The 22,827-nt window shown below is 47.1% G+C and overlaps 1 protein-coding gene across 1 annotated transcript; it reads left to right on the top strand.

The window, feature by feature from the left end:
- The first annotated feature begins 1,311 nt into the window (after positions 1-1,311).
- Positions 1,312-20,255, top strand: LOC119402562 (lipase lipl-1). Its single transcript, XM_049418705.1, has 5 exons — positions 1,312-1,588; positions 4,478-4,602; positions 6,154-6,225; positions 19,727-19,795; positions 20,001-20,255. The coding sequence occupies exons 1-5, from the start codon at positions 1,312-1,314 to the stop codon at positions 20,253-20,255; spliced, it is 798 nt and encodes a 265-aa protein (XP_049274662.1).
- Positions 20,256-22,827: the final 2,572 nt, after the last annotated feature.

Genomic DNA, 22,827 nt, shown 5'->3' with positions numbered 1-22,827 from the left:
TTGCACATATTCCAGTCTACGTGAAGCAGTTAGTAAATACACTATCCTAGCGTTCATGTCCTGCACTGCATTTTACAACGCAGTGAGTACGTGGCAGAAGGCAAGGAAAATAAATTGCTTATGTTTCTTTCCCGAAAGTACAAAGTGCCTTTGTGGAACTGTAGTCGGATACAACACAGGAAGTCAGGAGAGGAAGCGCCCAGATGACCATTCGCTGCAACCGACTCCATAACTAAAGACATAAGAGGATTTTAGTCTGTCCGGTATTCCGGTAACGCAAAGGCGTAGCGTAATACCGGATAGCGTGTGCCGTAGCTGCCGCCACGTCAAGTGGCGCCAGCTATGGAGGATAAAACAACTAACAAACATATAATGTATGTCCTTCGAGATCCCGCGATTGTCACTCGCTAAGCCTACACATTGATTATTTGAGTATGGCTCTCGAAAACGGTGCCGCATCGGCACAAATACTTTGCTGTCGAAGCTTAACGACGTGAATCTAAAGCAAATAAAAGCATCAGTTCGGAAATAACGAACTACAGAGTGCGCGACGGCCCCTTGATAGATTCGCAGTGGACGGCAATCGCTTTCGGCGGCGCGGCCATGTTTGCCGGGCGTGCGCATGCGCAGTTCACACCCGGTATTCCGGTACACGCAAAGCATTTTGCGTATCGCGGTGTGCCAGACAGACTAAAATCCTCGATAGTCCCGCTCATACGGTACTGCCACGGCAAAAACACGCACTCGGCACGCAGCATGCCGATCCCGTCAAAACCTGCAGAAATCGATAGTTCCGACGACGTGCCACGCGAAATGGGCTGAGACCCAATTCTGCCGTAAGTGTCACGCTCCCCTTGGTGAATTCATTTATTTATTTAAAAATACCTTGCAGGCCTCAGATGAGGCATTGTGTAAGTGGGGCAACATTAAGAAGGCGTTACATATACACAAAGCATGCGACACACATGACCATTGTTTTCATCGGAATTAGAAGGAGCACTTACCAGTTGAATTGTATCGCATTCTACGGTACGTGCTTGTATAAGCGGAATCTTCTATTTCTTATTGTATCTTTCTTGCCCGTGAGAGTCTGTATCTGCCCTAGACATTGTATAACCTGCATATATTATATGTACATGTACTTGTCATTTATTCAACACTAACTCCATGGACCACCCTGCTAAGATAATCGAATGGTGATTGCAGTAACTCTAAAAAAATTAAAAATAAATAAATAAGATAGGCATACGCCACATAGTAATGAAAGCGTCAATGACCAATAAGGAGCGACGAGGACGACGTCATGGAGTCATGGCGACCGGGCCCCCGGCGCTCCGCGCTGAGATTTCAATCGAGACTGCCCGCATCGCAACCAAAGCGCCCCTGACCAAGCAGAACCTGCGAGATCTCGTCCCACTGCCGCGTGGCATGACGCTTGCCACGGTGGCCTTCGTGGCAAAGAGCAGAGGCGCGGCAACTTGCCGCGCGTTCTTGCCCTTAGCGTGGCCGTTCGCGATGTTCTTTGAGGACGTGTTTACCGACCTTGAGGCGTATGACGTCATTCCAGAACGCGCGCTCATTGGTGCAGGCTTGTGTGCATCCGCCTTTGAGGTGGAAAAGCCGCTGGCTTCTAAGGTTGTGCCCGGTTGCAGCATTATTGGATGTTAAGGAACACGAGCTTATAAATTTGCGCAGTGACTACTGAAAAAAATGGTTGGTTGATCCCTCCGTCATAGGAATCGGTATAACACGAAAGTGAAACGTGTCGTCACAGGAGTAGTTTATTGCTTATAGTGCATTAGAGCTATGAGGGCTTGTACAATGTCTACTGTTTGGCAGATATAGCACCGCTTTTTGTGGACGCATCGCACTCACGTTGACGCCTACCGACGACAGCGGTCATGGGTTCATGGGTTCGATTCCCGTCAACGGAACTTTTTTTTCTTTGCCATCTGATGCATTCATTTTGCTGACGTTCTTCCGTGACGGAAATACGTCATGAAAGTCTAGGTGGACACCGGCATAAAACACTTTCGTGTTAAAAAAAAAGATGTTGACAGATCCAAAACACTAAGCCAACACTAGTTGTCGGAGTCACATAATCAGGCTTCGTTTTCTTCGCGAAATGGTATCGGCTAGTTATCGCTAAATACCAGTTACTATCGGTTACCACTGGCTAAGTGCTTGCTAACGCCCGCCAACCGCTATTATCACAGCCAACGTTTCATTAAATCCAAGGGTGATCTTGTATTCACACAAGCAACGTAACTTAACATTTTTAAAGTCTGCATGATTTTACCTATTTATTATTTTGATTATTTTGTAATTACAGGTAGACCTGGTTGTGGGTTACGGCCCCGTCGCGAACGTCTCCCACTTGGAGCCTCCGCTGTCACTTCTGATACCCTTCACACCTTTGCTTGCAGTAAGTGATTCGATAAACCCAGACCAAGTTATCGCATGGTATAGACTGAGTTCATTTATTAATTTAATATTGGTTAACTGCATCGCTCCGTGGGGTGTTCAAGCAGGGAGGGTACTTGCTTAACATGAACTTGCAATTATTTAAGTGCGGGGAAAAAAGCATCATTTGACGTGATATATACAATGCTAGATGGCAAACTGTTCCAGTCTCGAGCAGTTTGAGAAAAAAAATCTTGGAAGAGGGCTTCGCCTTCAAGAGTAGAACGCGATAGCCTAATCGGGCCCCGTGCGCAACGCCTTCTCAACTGCCAGCCTAGCTCCGGTTCTCGGTGCATGCCTCAACGATGCCGTATGGAAACGAACTACTGTGCGCGCAATGCTGGCCCGTTTCAAGCTATCCTAGAATACCTACTGCAGGTACACTTGTTAAGTGCCCACTACGTCATAATTCTTCCTTTTGCGAATCAGCGGACGGTCCACTATGCGTTCATAAGGCAACACGCAACCTACGCAGCTGTTCGCTTTGTTGGTGCTTTTGCAGCTGATGATCATTATCTCTGAGCGCTTAGTATTGGCTGAGCCTTTAAAATACCCACTCGTTGCGCAATTAACATGTTTTGACGCCTGGTGCGATTCTACACTTCTGCCACGCAATGCTATACGCGTTAAGGAGGCTTCTTCCACTACATGACATTCATATAGTGTTTTTTTCCGAAGCAGTTTCAAGCAGAAGCGTGGCTCTGTGGTAGAACACCTGATTGCCACGCGGACGGTCTGGGTTCGATTCGCACTCGAGCCCGAAGATCTTTGTTATTTATTTTATTTGCATCTTTCTCGATTTTCCGGTCACGCACAAGATGATTTTTCGCTCACAACCACCGACACCGACGCCGACACCAGAATTTCTGCGAAACGAATGCTCTTTAACGCTTTCGCGTTAATAATAGAGACAGTTCCACGCCGGCGAGCGGAGCTGGCAAGCAAGCGCCACCACCTGGCAAGTGAAGATTCAGTTCTTTCATCATTCTTTTTTTCTTTCATCGTTCTTTCTTCACCTCTCTCCACATCTTCTTATTTCTTTCATCTTTCTTTCTTTCTTTCTTTCTTTCTTTCTTTCTTTCTTTCTTTCTTTCTTTCTCTCTTTCTTTCTTTCTTTCTTTCTTTCTACGTTGCCCTCTCTCATGCTTTCCCTCCTTCTAACCCTCGCATCAGTCCACCTCAAATTCACTTCTATTTCCCACCCCTTGCTATGCCATGCTGTTCATGGTTGTGCTATGGCTTACCCTCTCACCTCCTCCTTTTCATGCTCCTCGCCCTAACTTCCCATTCCCATCCGCTTGATAAACAATACGATACAAGGCTATGTCATGCTTTACCCTCTCCTCTCCTCCTTTCATTCCTCCTCTGTGCCGCATCACTCCTCCTTACCTTCACTTCCTTACTCTCTTGCTAAAGTATACTACGCATGCCTATGCTATGCTAGGAGCTCCTTGGCGCATACCCGCTTTCTGGGGAGCATACCCGTCGAGTTTTCTGTCTACTACACCGGCCTCACTCCGAGCCTAAACAGCGACGCTGTTAAAAGATTAACGGAAAACGTCACCTCCACAAGAAAAGTTCCTGACCTTCAAGCAGTGCTCCAGTCTCGTTGATATGTAGTGTGGTGCTTGGATATAATATTCACGGTTTATGCTTGTTTTAGATGTAGATGTTTAACCTAATGACGATTAGGAAGAGCAATAATAAATGTCACAGCGCTGCGCCACTTAGGCAACTCATAACGCCAACCTAATGTTTGTGTACGGTAGCGTGAGAGGAATGGCAGTTCTTTCCCTGTCACGTGCCACCACGCAATAGCTTTACAGTTCATTGTCACACACACACACACACACACACACACACACACACACACATATATATATATATATATATATATATATATATATATATATATATATATATATATATATATATATATATATATATATATATATATCGCGGTTCCTTCGTTTGCCCTTGTCGCAGACCTTGGCCTATCCTTTCTCCATGGCAGGCTACCTGGGAGCAACCGAGGGCCTCTCGGAATTTCTCGCGAAATTGTGCGAGGTCTTCAACGGCGAAGCGTGTTCTTTGGCAATCACTATAACCGCCTTCAGCAGCCCGTATCAGCTGAATGAGGTGAGCGTAGAATACACGTGGTCGAGGTGACTACCATTCCAATCGGGTTTGAAGATTATTTGTGCATTTTTCCTTTCCCACTTTTCTTTTCGGTTGTCTGTAAATGCCTCAATTACTTATAATTTTATTGAACCAGTTGCCACTGTCTTATTAGTGTACTATGCTGCGGTAGTCGAAGCAACGCGTCAGGATATCAAAAGTTACGTGCAACGTTTCAATCGATCGAAAATCATTCACGTTGTGTAACAGGGTATGACAGGGTAATAAAAGTAATCTTTCCTTCATTCATATCGAGGGTCTCGTTCTGGCAGACATGATGCCTTCAGGTTGTATGCGATGGATTATTGGTCAGCTGCCTGCTCGTAAATAGATCACGTGCTACGTGACGCCAAAATAGGCAGAAAAAAGAGTGTTCCATACTCGCCGCCATGGCTGCGACTGGCGCTGACTAACACTCCTAACTTTAAATCCACATATATACCCTGTAAAGTGGACGGGGAGATGACTGCCGCCGTAGCTCAGTGGTAGAGCATCGGACGCGTTATTCGAAGGTCGCAGGTTCGGTCCCTGCCGGCGGCAAGTTATCTTTTCGACCACTTTACTTTCTTCGCATTTATATTCTAATTACTATAAATGACACCCCCTATACTTTCCTTGGCATTGCTGTCTGTTAGTTCTCATTAATATTGTGTATAACAAAGAAAAACGAGCCTTAAAAGTAATCTTGCCTTCAAGGTATGGCCTAGTTAGGCCTGGCTTAGCTGGCTTTTAACATGATGTGCAGAGCGGAAGTAGGCGAGGCGAAGACCGGAAGTTGTCCACGAGAGGCGGTTAAGACTGGAAGCAGAAAAAAGGAAATTACTTGCGGGGCAAAAATACTTTCCAAAGAGTGCGCACTATTTGACAGCAGAGCTGTTATGATCGAGGTTTGCCTGTGTCGCAGATAGAAAAATTATCATCATCATCATGAAGAGACACGCTCTCTCTTCGTCCTCTTCTTCATCGCCTTCCTATTCTACTTCGCTCCCAGACGAGCCGATTTGGCCGGCGTGGGATGCAATAACTCTGATGGGCGAAAGAACGAGTACAGAGAGAGAGAGAGAACGAAAGATAAAGAGAAAGAACCATACTAAATATCCAGGCTTCGAACGACAGAAATCTGAGAGCAAAAAAAGAAAAAAGAGAGCAAGCATATTTATGTATAGTATTGTATGTCAAGAGCTGGGAAAACAGAGAGGGTAGGAGCCTAACCAAGCCAGGACTAGCCAGGTGCCCACTTGCTCTGCTGTGACACAGCCTTGGGCGATACCCTGTAACCCAGTTGCGCGAATTCTTTTAGAACGTGTGACATATATATCTATACTCGTCATATACGAACAATTTAGCCACAATGAAGTTATGTTCTGGTTTGACTCTTAACATTAAAAATCAGGTTTGCTAACCTGCGGTAGAGACGTGAGAGCATTCTGTAGGCAACATTTGTCTATACACGTATGAGAAAGCGAAACTTGGTGTTTTCTCGCGTTTATATGCTATGATGCATCCATGCAGACACGACTGCCAGTGTATATTGGCCACTATCCCGTTGGAACGACGATACAGAACTTCAGGCATTATTACCAGGTAAGGCGAGTTTGAGTGGGTGACAACGCTGCATGAAACTAAGTTGTCTTTATTGCTATAGCAATTAAATCGACACTCGAGGCGCTTTTTAACTGAGAAGCTGTTTAAGCCCGTCGTAAAACTATGGTGTGCACAAGTGGGTACAAAAAACTATCATCATCATGAACGGTTATATGCCACAGATATTGGGCAAATCCCACTGCTCACCGCTGGTTCACAAAAAATGAAGAAGGCAACAGACGGGAGCCAAGCACCAGTGAAGATTTCTAGACAGGCGGGACCAGTAGGGAAAAGCTTTAATAAATCGCCGCGATTAACCCAGTGAATGAACACCGTGGGCGTACGTTTCAGCTTCACTGAAGCATCTGTATGTAGTGCTTCACCGGTACTTACAAGGATATAATACTAGGGAACGGGAGAGGCAACGGCGGCTGCGAGAAGACCCCGAAGCGATGGAAGCCTTACGCGAACGACGACGTGCCCGTAGATCTATGGGAGGTGCGAACGCTCGGTTTCCACGCGATTTTCTTTCTCTGGAGTTTGGACATCCGTGTCGTGTCTGTGACTGTCTGTGGTTAAACTCGCACCTCTCTGCGCTGAGAAGCAACCTAGAAACAACATAGCATCACCTAGCTAAAGCCTAGCAACAACCTAGAAGTAGCATAGAAGCAACCTAGCATCACCTAGCTAAAGCCTAGCAACAACCAAGAAGCAACTAAGAAACAACCTAGCATCAAATAGATAAAGCTTAGCAACAACCTAGAATCAACCAGATTAGACTTCAGAATCTTTCAGCTTCGCTGTTTCAAGCCTTCTGCGATTTAGTGCAAGCTTCGCCATTTTTTTCTGTCGCCGTCATGTTCCGTATAAAGTCCAAATCGATAACATCACCCCGTGCGACGCATGTTCCATGTACGAGAGAAAACTTGCGAAGGCTGCAGACAGGCGTGGCTGTCGCGAGCGCAATCTCGACTGAGACCAGCAGACGGCTCACACCCTTGTACGTGCTGCGCTCTGGCCGCTTACTTCGCGTTGAGGCGACAGACAGCACGAAAACAGCCTCGCACCGTGGAGCGGCCGTACGCTCATAAGGGAGTACGGAATGCTTATTCGGGAGTACGGAGCACATTCCGTAATCCAATAAGGGAGTACGGAATGCATAAGGGAGACTGGAATGCTTATTCTTTGCGTGCTTATTCGCACTGTACCCAAGGAAACCGCAATTTCCACCTTTTCTTTCACTGTGCAGCTTAAAACTGGGCGCCAGCCACTATGGCGCTGCTTCTAGCGGACAAGTTAAGGACTTCTTTCGAGTTCAAGAAAGCACTACACATCAACCGCAAAAAATAAGCGGTTCAATCGGGTATTTGAGGCGGCTTGCCGTTTTCCCTGACCAGATTCTGCAGTGACACGCCTTATTTTCAAAGTTCGTCACTTCAGCTTGAGGTCTTACGTAACACAGCTGCCGAATTTTCTGCGCGTCCGGTGCAGTTTCGATATCGCCTGGACCGGGGCCTTGGATATTAAATGCGAAGTATCTTATGGCGGAGTTCAATCCGGTGGTGGTGGTGGTGGTGGTGGTGGTGGTGGTGGTGTGCGGCGTGACCACCCTTACTGCGCATGCGCATACCCTCTCCACTCACCCTCTCCACATCCCCTCTCTCATCCCCCTCTCCACTTCCCCTCTCCCATCCCCCTTTCCACTCTTCCTCTGAAACGCGGGCTAGACATGCCGAAATTCTCTCCTGCGCAACGCCGCGCATGCGCGTCCCCTCCCCTCTCTCTCCTCTCCTACGCTGCCCCCCTCTCGCACGCCTGCCTCGCCCTGTGAGAATTAACGGCCAGGCTAGAGTTAAGACAAGACGCGCGTGGCGTTCCTCTTCGCGTTCCACGACGCGAGGTCGGTAGCATGCCCAATGAACGCCAACGGAACGCGATCGTGCAAGTGCTCCGGCTTCGCATCGCCTCATGGTCCCCTTTAGCGGGAAATGGTGTAATTTTTTATTATTAATATCTGAAATTACGCGCGTATTTTGGGGATTTTTTAGAATCTGGTATGCCATAAATTTTCACGTCCTGCAACTTCTGAATTTATAAAACTGGCCTCAAGTTAATAATCAAAAAGTTAATTCATGAGTTTTTGTTAATTGCTCCTTTCTATGTAACTTTAGGTGCGGCAGAGTTTTTCCGCCTCGGCGTAGAGTTCGTTTGCGAAGACGACCGGGGCCTGACTGCAATAGAATTTTATTTAAAAATCTGCATTATCTAAAAAAATTCGGCGGATCCCACGCGTTGTGGAAATCAGTTTCATGCGAAGCAGTCAGCGAGTACTTCTATGCTGTATTTTATGGCTGTGAGCCAAGAGTTACGAGGTGGATCGACGTTTTAATGTAAGTGTAGTAGCTGCGTGCACATCGTGGGCTTACCAGGCTCGTCGACAACGCTGGCGTTTAAAGGGTAACTGATAGTGCGACGTAACGTCAGCCTTCACGTTATAGTACCTACGTCAGTATTATCGAAACTAAGTGCACTTTATAGTGCAATCATATGAATATCACACGTAACTTTCGTTATGTATTCCTCCGGGATCGAGCAATGCTTCAATATAGATTGCTGAATCATAGGACTAAGAATGTAATGTTTATTATACTGCTATAAAAGCGGAGCCAACACTGGAACCACAGACGTTAATCTGATATGACGCCTGCATCGTAGCAGTACATATGTAGTGTTTAATGCTTTCTTGTAAAATTAGATAGCCAGCAACACAACCACAAGTGACGTTGCACCGAAATTACGCCTGCATAGGCTGTTTTTCTAAACCTGTTTATAGATCTGGCGTGGCTCTGCGGCAGAATACCTGACTGTCACGCAGAATGCTTGGGTTCTTCCTGCTGGGATCCGAATTTTTATTCTTTCCATTCATCGGGTCAACGCTGCCGATTTTGGTTTTTCTTAACGCTCTCGCATTTAAATTACCAATGTCTATCCTCGCCGTTCCTGGGTAGATATAAACTGTCAATCACCTGCGGCGCATACCCGTACACCGGTGCCCGTGGTAAACGGGTATGTTCCACACGTGTTTGGAGGAAAGGGTTTGACGACGTACGTGACAGTATTTTCACGTTATTCATGTCATGACCCGACAGTCATATTCGTCAAGTCCTCTTACCCTCCCACGCAAACTTTGGTCTACACCAAGTTAAAGAGGCGATCATGAAAGCATACAGACGTAGGGGGCTGGATAGATAGATAGATAGATAGATAGATAGATAGATAGATAGATAGATAGATAGATAGATAGATAGATAGATAGATAGATAGATAGATAGATAGATAGATAGATAGATAGATAGATAGATAGATAGATAGATAGATAGATAGATAGATAGATAGATAGATAGATAGATAGATAGATAGATAGATAGATAGATAGATAGATAGATAGATAGATAGATAGATAGATCGAAACGCTCAAAGTACCAAAGGTTCGCTAAGAAATGCATCGCATTTAAAAAATGGAAAATGTGCCAATACCTCACTTGTACGGCGTCATTTGTGACTGTATTTCATAATATCATATAACCAACTCGGAAAGTTACAGTTGCTACGCCACTGGCTGAATACGAGACACACGTAGATACTGCGCGAGACTTTCAGTTGAACAACGCAAGCTAAACTCTCTAGCAGCTGTGGGAGGTTTCCGAGATAATGAAGAAGTAAATTAAAGTAAAAAAATGCATCGTGCGCAGGACTTGCATTTAATGAAGGCCATATGTTCACTTTGAATGACGATATCATCGTAACAACAAAATAAAGCCGCTGCCGAACATGCCACCCACGCGAAGCGGCGGTTGATATCAGATAGCATGAATCCGAAGTATGGGGTACAGAACGTAGGTGAGCAAGCTTTGCACCTGTGCGACGCACCTGCGCCGCTTGCGTTCAGGGGTGCCGTGCATCGAGTGATTAAACTGTACTTTGCTATGTCATACTTTGAACAATATGTGTTTGCGCAACTTAAGTGAGTTTCGCAAACAAGCGCAACTCGCTTAAGCGACGCCTGGTAAACGAGGAAAAGCGACGAGCCTGGTAAGCTCACTAGAGGCCGGAGTTTTAGGCATTAAAAAATCTCGTTCTAGGCGCCAGAAATAGGCAGGCAGAACAACGTTTTAGACCTCCAACATCATAATATAGGCACAATAAAGGTTCACAGAAATTACAATAATTTCAAACAAAGACGTGCGCGACCGCTATCTACGACAAGAGAACAAAAAAGTTATTGCTGAACCCTTCATGCGACAGCGGCACACATACGTCCCACTTTTCCGTCTGCAGGAAAAATTTTCTCCGACATCACTCGTTGCAATTAGCGCAACGCTAAGTCACTCATATCTTACCTAAGTCTTCGTATTCTCGAGGAAACATCGTTTACCACACTTTCGAAGGGCGGAAGTAGAGTTACAGTGACGTTGAATTTCGATAAATTTTTCATGATAGCTTCTGAATTTTCTACTTTTCAGATAGAAAGAACCTACCAATCAAAATACCGGATACTTTCCTCTTTTTCTGGCTTTTCAGAGAGGCAATTTTAGCTTCTAGTCATCACGTGTTTTTGTAAATTTGAGGAAGAACTTGACCGATAAATGCATCGAAACAGAATCCCCTGCGAAATTGCCACGCTCATCCTTCAGCATAATTGCGGATACTCGTGCGTGGAATTATTTTTCTTGATATCATATAACTCTTTAAAAGTGGGCACATATTCAGGGACAACAGCCGTACTCGACAATTTCGACAGCCAAAGCAAGGACAGGCAAATGGACAAAAAAAAATGGTTGGTGCATGCGGTGAAGTAAGCTTTACAGGAACTGACCACGGCTCTGTGCAGGCTCACAAGAGGCGCCGGTGCAGCTGGTGTTCTACTGCTGGAATGAGATCCCCACAACTTTCCTCAGCACACCTCGAGAAGCGGTACTCTATGCCACTTGCTTCGGCCGCTTCATCCCAAATACCCGTTGATGGAATCCCGAGGTGGTGCCTTCATGGGACAGTGGGACAGCGTTTTCCCACGTTTTCAAAAACACTCTCATGAGTCAGTGGGACATATATGTCCCACTTTTTTTTAGTAAACTACTGGCTTGATTTTGATGAAATTTGTTTTATACTATTTCTGTGTAGCTTATATCAATATACCACAGCTGGGTTTTATATTGCCGCATCCAGTCTGCACAGCGACAACAAACAAGAGCTCGCGCAGCAAGAGAGGAAGAAGAGGTTCACGCCCGATCCCTTTTCTCTAGTGCCTCGCATAATTAAAGTGAGCTGTGCTACGAGTATATCCGACTTCTGCTGTTTCTGCGTCGTGACACTGGTGGAGGCGCTGGGTACATGTTCGGGACACCTGCCAGCAGCCCCGCATCTAGCCCAGAAAGACTTCCGCACGTCGACATACCCGTTCACCGCACCAGCCGCCGCCTGTTGGGCCTGAGCCCAGAGTTCAATCCTTTGCCAGAAAAGATGACCGCGCCTGTAAACAGTGTTCCAGACATGACCAGCCCCAGCACGACACAGGTGACTGTTTTGAATCCTCAAATTCCGGTGGACTTCCATGGAAACACCTATGAGGACGCAGATGACTGGCTTGAGGAGTTCGAGTGCGTAGCCAACGATAACGGGTGGAACGCCGGACAGAAGTTGGGCTACGTGTACTTCCCTCTTCAAGACGGAGCCCGAACATGGTTCACGAATCGCGTGTGGTCATCGTGGGACGAGTTCCGGCGGAAGTTCCTGGATACTTTCGCAAGCACCGAAAGACGAGAGCATGCACAGCGACTCCTGGAATCACGGATTCAGAAGCCAAATGAATCTGTTGCGATGTTTGTTGAGGACATGGCCCGTCTATTTCATCGGGCAGATCCGGATATGTCCGAAGCCAAAAAGATCAGCCACCTCATGCGCGGCGTTAAGGAGCAGCTTTTTGCTGGTCTCGTGCGCAGCCCGCCTACGAGCATCGACGAATTTTCTAAGGAGGCGATAGCCATCGAACGCGCACTACACCTACGCTACCGCCGGTATGACCGCCCAAACAACAGTGGTCCAGTCAGCGCCACAGCCGTGACCGCAGTGACAACACCTGACGAGCGTTCTTTGCGCCAACTAATACGAGAAATCGTTCAAGAAGAGGTGAAGAAGCTCGTTGCCACGCCGAATGACTGCGAAATTGCGTCAGTCACCGAAGTTGTGCGTCAGGAGATAAGGCAAGCGCTTTCGCTTCCCGAGCCGAACAGCGACACTGTTAAACCATCGTATGCAGACATTGTCCGTCGACAGCCATCGAATGGGCCGCCACCGCAGCAGTACCACCAGCCACAGCCGCCGACAGCACCTTGGTATTACAGGGAAACTTCGACGCTGATGCGACCACCACTTCGCAAAACCGACATTTGGCGTACCCCTGACTACAGGCCCTTGTGCTTTCATTGTGGGGAAGCAGGCCACATCGTTCGGTATTGCCCTTATCGCGTCGCAGGGTATCAAGGCTTTCCGTCCACTGCTCCTCGGCGACATTTCAATGGAAGACCTCACATCGACACGAGTATGACGACCTCGCGGGATGATTCTCCTGGGTTCCGGTCGCGCTCGCCCTCTCCAGGACGTTATTCCCCCTCTAATAGACGTACCCCCACTGACATGGCGAGAGGGAGGTCTCCCAGCCCACGCCGGGGAAACTAAAAGCAGCGACCTCAGGGGGGAAGGTTGCGAATCGTCGAAAAGCTGAAAATCCCCCATTACTGCTGAACGAAGAGCCGAAAATTGGCAATGACTCGACGACAGATCAGATTGTTACCGCCGACATTACACTTAAGATTGACGGTCACGACGTGACGGCACAAGTCGACACTGGTGCGGACTTTTCAATAATGAGTGAGAATCTGGCAAATAAGCTCAGGAAGGTGAAAATGGAATGGACGGGACCGCAGATTATAGGAGCTGGAGGGCAGCTGCTCACACCTACTGGAAAGTGCACCGCAAGAATCAAGATAGGGGATTCATCATTCGTCGCAACTTTCGTTATTCTTTCCGAGTGTTGTAAACAGGCAATCCTAGGGATGGATTTCTTGCGTGAATACGGCGCCATCATCAATATACCGGACGGTGTCCTGACCTTTTCAGCGGATCATAGCGCACCGCTACAGCGCAAGTCCCTGCGTGTCATCGACGACGTGACCATACCACCGTTATCATGCCGCCTTGTTTCAGTCACGTGCAACACGCATCATACTGGAGAAGGTATCACTGAACAAGTATCGACGCTTTTACTCACTCGAGGTGTTGCCATTGCCAGAAGTCTCGTCAGTATCGTGTACGGGCAAGCAGAGGTCCTGATGACGAGCTTCAGCAAGGAGCGTCGACACATTACAGAGGGCACCGCAGTAGAAACCGCACGGTTCTTCATTGAAAACATCGTTCTGAGGCACGGTGCTCCGACAGTCATAATAACGGACAGAGGTACCGTTTTCACGGCCACGCTCCTGAAGGCAGTGCTTGAGCTCAGCGGAACAGCTCATCGAAGAACTACCTCCTACCACCCACAAACCAACGGCTTAACAGAACGTCTCAAGACTATTGCCGACATGCTGAGTATGTACATAGACGTGGATCATAAAAATTGGGACGACATTCTACCGTACGTCACGTTCGCCTATAATACAGCTCAGCAGGAGACTACGCGAAGGACGCCATTTAGTCTTCTTCATGGCCGTGAAGTGACAACGATGCTTGATGCTATGTTACTGCATGACTGCAATGATACCGACACGGACGCTGAAACTTTTACTCGACGAGCTGAAGAGGCGAGGCAGCTTGCACGCGTCCGAATATCCCGGCAGCAGAGTTACGACGCACAGCGTTATAACTTGCGACATCGATACGTCAGCTATCAACCAGGCGAGAAAGTATGGGTCTGGAGCCCTGTTCGCCGACGGGGACTTTCTGAAAAATTACTGAAGAGGTATTTTGGTCCCTACAGTGTTGTGCGACGCCTAAGTGACGTGAACTATGAGGTTATCCCGGACAGTCACTCGCGAACTCGCCAGCACAAATCTGAAATCGTGCATGTTGTACGAATGAAGCCCTATTGTGCAGATTAACTTGCATTATACGTCTACTACACCGTCTTTTGTAGTAGCGCATCGGGACGATGCTCTCCCTGGAGGGAGGCAAATGCCGCATCCAGTCTGCACAGCGACAACAAAGAAGAGCTCGCGCAGCAAGAGAGGAAGAAGAGGTTCACGCCCGATCCCTTTTCTCTAGTGCCTCGCATAATTAAAGTGAGCTGTGCTACGAGTATATCCGACTTCTGCTGTTTCTGCGTCGTGACAATATGATCGTGTCAAAAAGAGAGGCCATGCCTGCGCTGAAACCGCAGCACAGTCACAGCGAAAGCTGGAAGAGCAGCGTTTCTAGAGCCCGTTGTAAGCTCTCTTGGGGATACTAATACAAGTACACTAGCAAGGTACCCACTACGCCATAAATCACAATTTTTGTGAAGTTGGGAAGCACCTACTAAGCCAATATTCGTCATTCTGCGGAGAAGCAAAGCACCAGCTGCACGTCTGTAAGGCATTATGTGCACGTTGTTGAAGCGACGACTGATGACGATGAAGAGTTATGGCTCAGCCCTTCGTAATGGGTTGGAAGCTTTAAACGGCCCACCAGTTATGTCATTTGTATTGAATGACGCCCGGTCGCTATTTCCCTCTCCCGTTATGCTGTATAACATACGTTGACGTGGGAGAGAGAGAGAGAGGGGGGGTGAAGAACCTTACTGAGACCCCGAGGAAATGGATCATGCGCTTAAGGGCTTCTTTGGCAACCAATGCAAGTGCACTTGCGAGGAACCCACTACGCTATAAATCATTGTAATTTTTGAGAAGTAGGGAAGCAGGCCCTATGTCATTTTTCGTCATTCTACGGAGAGCCGTGGTACCTGCTAAACACCTGTAAGGCATTATGTGCACTTTGTTGATGCTGTCGCTGATGACCATGAAGAATTATGGCGGAGCCCCTTGTAATGGGTTGGAAGCATTCAACAACCTACTCGTTGCGCAATTCGCATTGTGTAATGCCTGGTTACAAAATTCGCGTTGCGCGACGCTTGGTGCTTATTTTACTCTTCTGCCACGCTATATTGCATATGCTAATGTGGTTCCTCCCCGACATGAAGGTTGTATACAACCTTTTTGCAAAGCACTTTCAAGGACCGGCCTGGCTCAGAGGTTAAATACTGGGCTCCCACGCAGAGGGCCCAGGTTCGAACCTCGTTACATCCTGGAATTTTTTAGGGGCGAAGCTCCTTATGCCGTGGGTCTGTCCATCCTCTGTTTGTAGGTTTGTAGGTTTGTAGTAGCCACCTCTAGTTCGTGAGAAGCGCGTGTTCTGGTATGCAGTAGAAGAAGACGACGTTGACGAGTGAGACTCTCGTGCGTGTTCGCCTGTGTGGCATTTTTTCTTCTTTACTGCGCGCGTTCTGGTATGCAGTAGAAGAAGAAGACGACGTTGACGAGTGACACTCTCATGCGTGTTCGCCTGTGTGGCGTTCTTTCTTCTTTACTACGTCTCGTGTTTTCAACGACACCCGAAGACAACATTTCAGAAGTAACGCGCCATGAGGCTCCTTCTTGGCACGCTTTCTCTTTAGCTCGGAGTCGCCAGATTGAAGACAAGCCTGCGGAACGGAGGGCACGGAAGGCGGCGGCAGCGCGCGCTCGCAGACAGAATCCTGAGGTGAGAGCCCGCGAGGCCGAAGCTGCACGTCGACGCCGCGAAGCAGATTCCGCCGTTCGAGCCCGCGAAGCCGAAGCTGCTCGATAAGCTGCACGGCTGCGGCGAGAAGACCATCCGAGGGACGTGTATAGACCTGGTATTTTCTAATTTCCAGTTGCAACCCGTACAAGAACCGCTGTCCCTTCACTCCACGGACCATAAAGCCGTGATAATCAAGGGACAACGCAAGCGAAGCATCATCTAATTAAGAAAAGTAAAAGTTTCATGTTTGTAATATACACAGTGTTTCTCACTCTTCATATGATGATTGATGAGGCGTTACACAGAACATTCACGGTTTACCGATAATTCTCTCCGGAGCTTCGCCCAACTCATCATCATTCACCATGTGGATATGCTGTGACTTTTTTTTGATAATGGTATAGCTGCACAGTGGAGAGCATCGTGAGCACATCGGGCGGCTTCGTCTGCACGGTCATTTCCGTAGATACCGCAATGGCCCGGTATCCACTGCTAGGCTATGTTCGCTGCTTCTCTATTGCGCGGTGATGAAGCAGTCTTATGTAAGTGGATAATAGTTCATTTGGTCCATGACGATAGGGTGACATAATGCACTGGGGGCTACTTTGGAGTCGGAGCCGATTGGCCATGCCTGTGGCCTGTCTGCAACTCAGCTGTGACAGTTTCACAGCAGGAGACGCACAAATAGAACATTTCACAATTATGCGACTAGCAGTAGAAGTTAAACCAAAATCAACAGCCTGCCCCATAGGAAACAAGACAAGGAATATTCCACGAAGACAAGACTGAAGAGCTACCACTTTCAAGATTCAGCACCGAAGATTAAACTCTGACGCATGTTAGCAGCAAGAAATCAATGTAACATGAACAGTAGTTTTTTTTTTTTTTTTTTGTCCGCTACTCTGGGTTGTGGTCCCGTTCTCCTTCCCCTCCAAAATTTAACTTGGCTCTGCCCTGTTCATTTTTCTTTTCTCATTGGCATTGCCTGCTATATTATTATGGTGCAGGCCGAGGTTTTATTTTTCTTTTTCTTTTTTATTTGTTTAATACCTCACAATAAAGAAAGTGTTTCTCCATTCCTTTATATGTCAGTGTAAACAAGGCAGCATTTTTTTTTTTCGTATTTCGAGCGATAGTGGTTACGGACACAGGCGGCGGCGGAGGACAACTACGGCGCCAAAAACGGCCGCTGAAATGATCTCATAACAGCTTTCGCTGTAATATAAATATAGGCAAACCCACAAAGGGTTAAGATGGCACAAAGGCACGAACAGTTGAACATAGCCGTGCAATTGTGCGTTGTCCCGCATGGTTCGCAGGATCGGTTTCTCCCGTGTTCTGCAGGGTGAGTCAAGTACCCACTGTCGAATCAACACACTACCGGATGTCTTTTCGGCATGACCAAGAAGGGCAGAGCACGAGCAGAAGCCAAATTTCTAAAAGACCAGAAGGGAGGATTGCTCCTATAGGCAGGGTCGAATAGCAGCGAGCCACTGGCGTAGCCAGGCGGGAGGGGGAGGGGGGGTTAGGAGGTTTCGGCCTCTCCGCCCCCCGTCCCCGAAATTTTGTCAATTTTGCGTGTATCTGAACACACACACAAAACGTATGGCTGAACACCCCCACCCCCACCCCCCCCCCCGGAAAAAATTTCTGGCTACGCTACTGCAGTGAACACCTTAAAAATTACATTACAAACAAAACAAAAGCTGCGTGCACATCCCATTTCTCTCTCTCTCTCTCTCTTTTTTTTTTTTTTTGGTCTTCAGTCTCCTTTCCGCTGACGGCTCTCCGCGGTTTCGCATTCGCCAACCGCTCGCGCCATGTCAGCGCGGCGGCGAAAGCTCGCCGGCAGTCTCAGTTCACTGTTCTCTAGCGGTTGTTTCCGGGAGTTAGTTTTACTAGAGGGCTAGGTTGAACTCCATAGTTCACAACAGTCAATGTTACGCGGTCACATGAATAACGGTCTCAAATAGCACCCGGGAGCGAAACTTCAAGCTAAATAGCGTTCATATAAGCGCCACTTTCCAAAATAAGCATTTATAGGCATTTATTTGTAAGCATTTAGGCACGAACGCCAAATATAGGCATTTATAGGCACTCTAAAAACACTATAAATACTCCCTTCTTAACCTCTAATTCATGCTCATACATTAAAATTTCGTGATATGAGCGCAAAGAACGAAACAAGCATTTGCCTAAAATCCGGTCTCTAGTAATTACATTTCCTTGTTGATGTAGTCTTATAGAATATCATGATGGCGATGATGCACGATGACGTCATCATATGTGATCCTTGCGATATGACATCTAAGACGCGTAACAGTAGAATCAGGCTCGTCGCCAGGATTTTTTTAGAGGGTGGGGGGCACTTGCTGAAGGCCTTGACTATTTGAGGAAAGCACCTATTTTCCAGTAATTTTTTTTCGTAAAAATCGCAGTATGTGAATCATGTGACGGGTAAAATATTATTTCATTAAGTTTTATATTTTTAGTTTTGAAATGAATCTTCCAAATAGTATAATACCTTTGTACGGATGATTTTAGAGGGGGGGGGGTAATTGGCTTCACCCCCCCCCCCCCTTTCGGCTACGGGCCTGAGTAGGATGAAAATGACGCCACAGTAAACAGCCAATATGATAACAACAATCGCACGGTGACAACCAGACGTCGGTAAATATGAAGTCGCGATAGCAGGCACCCCAACCAGTCACCTAACGACAATAGCCGCATTGCCAGGATTTGGAGACATCTGTATGTGGCGCCATCTCTCAGCGGCAGCAACGGCGTCCTGCCATAACTGAATGCGAAATAGGCGAAATAAATCATATCTGACGAAAAAAGCTACTTACCAAAAACGACTCCCGGTTATGCGCAGCAGGGACCCACTGGAATATTTTAGCAAAATTGCAGCAACGCACTGCAAAGCGTGTGGCTTTCCAGGACAATTGAACACCGCCTATTAGAAACACATGGGGCCTCATAGTAGAATATTATACACTATGGGATTCCATGCGGTTTGTAGAGCGACACTGTTATTTCACTAGATCGTACAAATAAGTAAGTCCCTGCTGTATAGAAGCGGTAGTCGTTTTTGGTGTCACTTTTTTCGTCAGATATGATTTTTCTCGCCTATTTCCTATTCAGTTACGGCAGGGCAACGCTGTCACCGACGAGAGATGGCGCTACGTGCACATGTCCCCAAATCCTGGTCATGTTTTGACGATGACGTCACAGCAACTGTGATGATGAGGCAGGTTTTCCTTGATGGATCTTTTACAACGTTGTCCCTTGTAGGGAGTTCTGTACGGAACGTCAGTGCAATACTAACGGGCCTAGATTTTAGTTGTCTTGGCGAATGCTACAATTAGAAGGCGAGATCGACATGAAAATGTAGAAAAACACCTCTGTGATGTCGAACCAAATGGTGTACATTTCTAAGGGATTGGATTAGATGTGTTTGTGGCAACTGCGAGAATAAATCCAAAACCTAGGCAATAATACGTTTTACAAAAAAGGTATAAAGGAGCACGGTAAATTCGTGCGTTCTTTGCTTTTGAAAGTGCCTTAGAAAAATGCCTGTAAAAACCCGTGAAGACACCGAAGCGCGTAAGATGTACGAGGTAGGAGAAGCATGCATGCATGCTTAGGGATGCCCACTTGATATGTCATTAAACGTCACTTACATTTACAGATGTACCGAGCCAAAGACTTCGTCATGTACGATCACGGTGCAAAGGAGAACCGAAAGCGTTACGGTCAAGTAAGGCTCCATTATAGTAGTAGTTGTAGCAGTGCTGTAGTGTTTACATAAGCAATCAAGCTGCTTACTGCAAATTGTTGATGATTGTGTCGGAGAATCGAAATGATGACAGAAATAACTAGCCCAACAATTCATTCTTCTAATGTCGGTAAGACTGCAGTCACCATTTGCAACGTTTTTTTTTTTTTTCGTGTTGATTGCACAGGCAGAAGCCCCGGCCTATCCGCTGGAACGCATCACAACTCCATGGGCGATCTTCTCGTCAGAGGGCGACCACGTAGCCGACCCACGGGACGTCGCAGACCTTGTTGCCAGACTCGGACCGAGGGTTATCCTGCATCGGGTGGTTCCACAGAAAACCTTGCGGCACGTAGACTTTTCAATCGGATACAGAACCACCGACTTCCTGCACAACGTCGCCATCGACGTTATCAAGCAGCAAACTGACGAGAGCGCGTGAGGGAAACAGTTGACCCACGATGACGTCATCATGTGACGTCACAAACTTTGGCGGCCTGTGACGTAATATAGTGACGTCAATACTTAATTATATTTTACATTCCTCATGTCGATGCCGATGCTGGACGCCGACGGTCAATTTTTCACGTTTGTTGAGGCATCTAAAGTTCTCGCCTTACAAAAAAAAATCTGGAGCGCTTCCCCAACAATGAGAATGAGCGCAAGCGAAGCTTGACGTGTGCGTGCCTGATTTGCTATGTTTCTTCCCTTCTTTGTTTAGGTTTGCGAAATGTTCCCTTCAAACTGTTTCATTCCTCAGTGCCGGGAATCGGACCTTCAACCACGTGATTAGCAGCGCAGCATTTGCTACAGGCAACAATGACGGTCATGCGTTCATATCCAGGCAACAATGAACTGTGGCAACGTTAAGTGACAAGTCACCTCGATAAAATAGCCGACTGTCATATCAGCAACGGCAGATCACCGACAAGCCTACGATCGAGAGAGCGTCATTTATTAGAAAATTGTGCATACCAATACTTATGCGACTAGCGCACCTTCAATGGCCGCATCTGTGTATACTCTCGCCACCGTCGGGTTTTCGGCGTACGGCGCCGCCACCGAAATCTATTTTAAAAAACGGCTCTAGTCCACGCAGTGAAGGTGATTGGCTAGCCAGACTGTGCTGTAACCTGGTGCAGTTGAGTAAGGTAACGTAGCTTTGAACGATGAAGCAATGTACTACATGAAATAATTGAGAGCAAGAGGATCAAGTGCCCTAGCTGCACCGTTGTGCTCACGCCGCTCTTCCGGAGAGCAAACTGTACGTGGCCTTCTTGTGGCGCTGTCGCAGCACAAATGAGATCAGTTGCTAGGCGGGTTCTTCGCGTGGGAAACGCACTGCTTCTCCCACGCATACTGCCGTTGCTGTTCCCGTCGCCGCTCGTCGTACGCACGCTGCTGTTCGGCGGTCCTTACCCTGCGTGGCCTAGCCATGGAACGCTCGCGAAAGACTATACTCCGTTTCATACATCAGGTGCAACGCTATGGAAGCTAGCGAGACTTCTTGCAGTAGATGCGTTCGCGTCAAGAAACAGTTCAATGAATTTACCACCCGTAATGTGATTTTTTCCCTCCTAAGGCTGTATAATAAAAGAAGATGATTTGTGCCCAAGAAATAAACGTACCCCGTTATTTACTGTGCTGTCGACAGTTTGTTCTGGATCGTTTAGCGTCTCCTCTTTTTTTTTTTTTGTATCGTGGCCTCCGCGATTAGCACTGGCAGCGCGCTGCAGGAACTAATCGCGGAGGCCAAGCAAAATACACGCGGATTTACACATTTTGCTGGCCGAACTACTTGCATAGCTTCCACAGCGTTGCACCTGATGTATGAAACGGAGTATAGGCGAAAGGCGTGCTCTTTCCAAAGCTGCAGGCGCGTGGCTGACCGCACAGCAGGGGAGTGCTACGTCACCGCTCGTTGCCATAGCAAAGGGGGTCACGCGACCGCTCGTGATTCGCCGCAGTTGGCTGACGTATCGTCGCGTTTGGGTGCGTTTTCTACCGACGGACGCGAATTGTTTCCGGGATCCTTGGTATAGACAACTTCGCTGTAAAACGCTGGCTTTTTGGATTTCGAAAGAAAATGCTGTTTCACGCAGAATGCAGGACTACAAGAAAAGTGAACAGAGCGCTAGCTGAAGCATTACGTTTTGCTCGCTACTAATTTAGAGATGTACGGTACAACACTTACGATGCTCAGACTTCCTAATGAAACCAGTAACACAAAGGAACGAGGTCCGTGTTTAACGATAAAAGTGGTGATAACGCAATAAAAGGTGGAAAGGGCGTAGCGGTGTCACGCTCTCCATTTCAAATGAGCAGGCTGAGAAAAGCCGCACTACCGTATGACAGTGTAGAATTTCATGCATGTACTTTTCGTGCAACCATTCTTAATCCGTGGATAAGACAAACATAGAAATTGACAAACATAGAACAAACATAAAACAAACACAAAACTGCAAGGGCAAGATAAGTGTAGGTATTCGCGAAATACTGCGAAGGCCCTTGGTTAAGGACACACTCAAGAGAAGTGTGCACAGAAATAATAGTCCAGGTGATATGAAAGACCGTGAAGGACCTAATGACGACGCGAGTTCGGGACACCCGTCAACCATGTGCAAATATGAAAACATCAGACATGCATGTTTCTTGAGCTAGTATCTGAGTGAATATCGCAGGCAATTCATTTTGGGGAAGTAGTCCGTCCGCGGAATATCTGAAAGCGCTAAGACTGCAGCCTAGTGAGCAAATGAGGCACCAAAAAGAATGTTACATTCACCAGAAAATCTCAGCCTGCAACAAGGAATTCTTGGCAACGGTTGTCAGCAGTGACACAGCTTGCAATTACAAACGTGATATATTACAGCAGTCATCTCTTATTCTTCGTTGCGTCTTGCGACAATGCTTAGTTGTGCTATTCGATAGCTTTCTAACTGTGACTGACCAACAAGCCTATTTCGCATTATACTGAACAAGGGTGTCAATGCAGGGTAGTTGGTATTTCATCGCAG

Source organism: Rhipicephalus sanguineus, chromosome 8, assembly GCF_013339695.2.
Source record: "Rhipicephalus sanguineus isolate Rsan-2018 chromosome 8, BIME_Rsan_1.4, whole genome shotgun sequence".
NCBI lineage: Eukaryota > Metazoa > Arthropoda > Arachnida > Ixodida > Ixodidae > Rhipicephalus > Rhipicephalus sanguineus.
Note: the sequence above shows the minus strand (reverse complement) of the source record. Positions and strands in the feature narration are given on the sequence as shown.

Coding starts and splice junctions, on each gene's coding strand:
- LOC119402562 (XM_049418705.1), top strand. CDS start 1,312: ATGGCGACCGGGCCCCCGGCGCTCCGCGCTGAGATTTCAATCGAGACT. Junction 4,603..6,153: donor GCCCGTATCAGCTGAATGAG/GTGAGCGTAGAA, acceptor GCATCCATGCAG/ACACGACTGCCAGTGTATAT. Junction 6,226..19,726: donor ACTTCAGGCATTATTACCAG/GTAAGGCGAGTT, acceptor TTACATTTACAG/ATGTACCGAGCCAAAGACTT.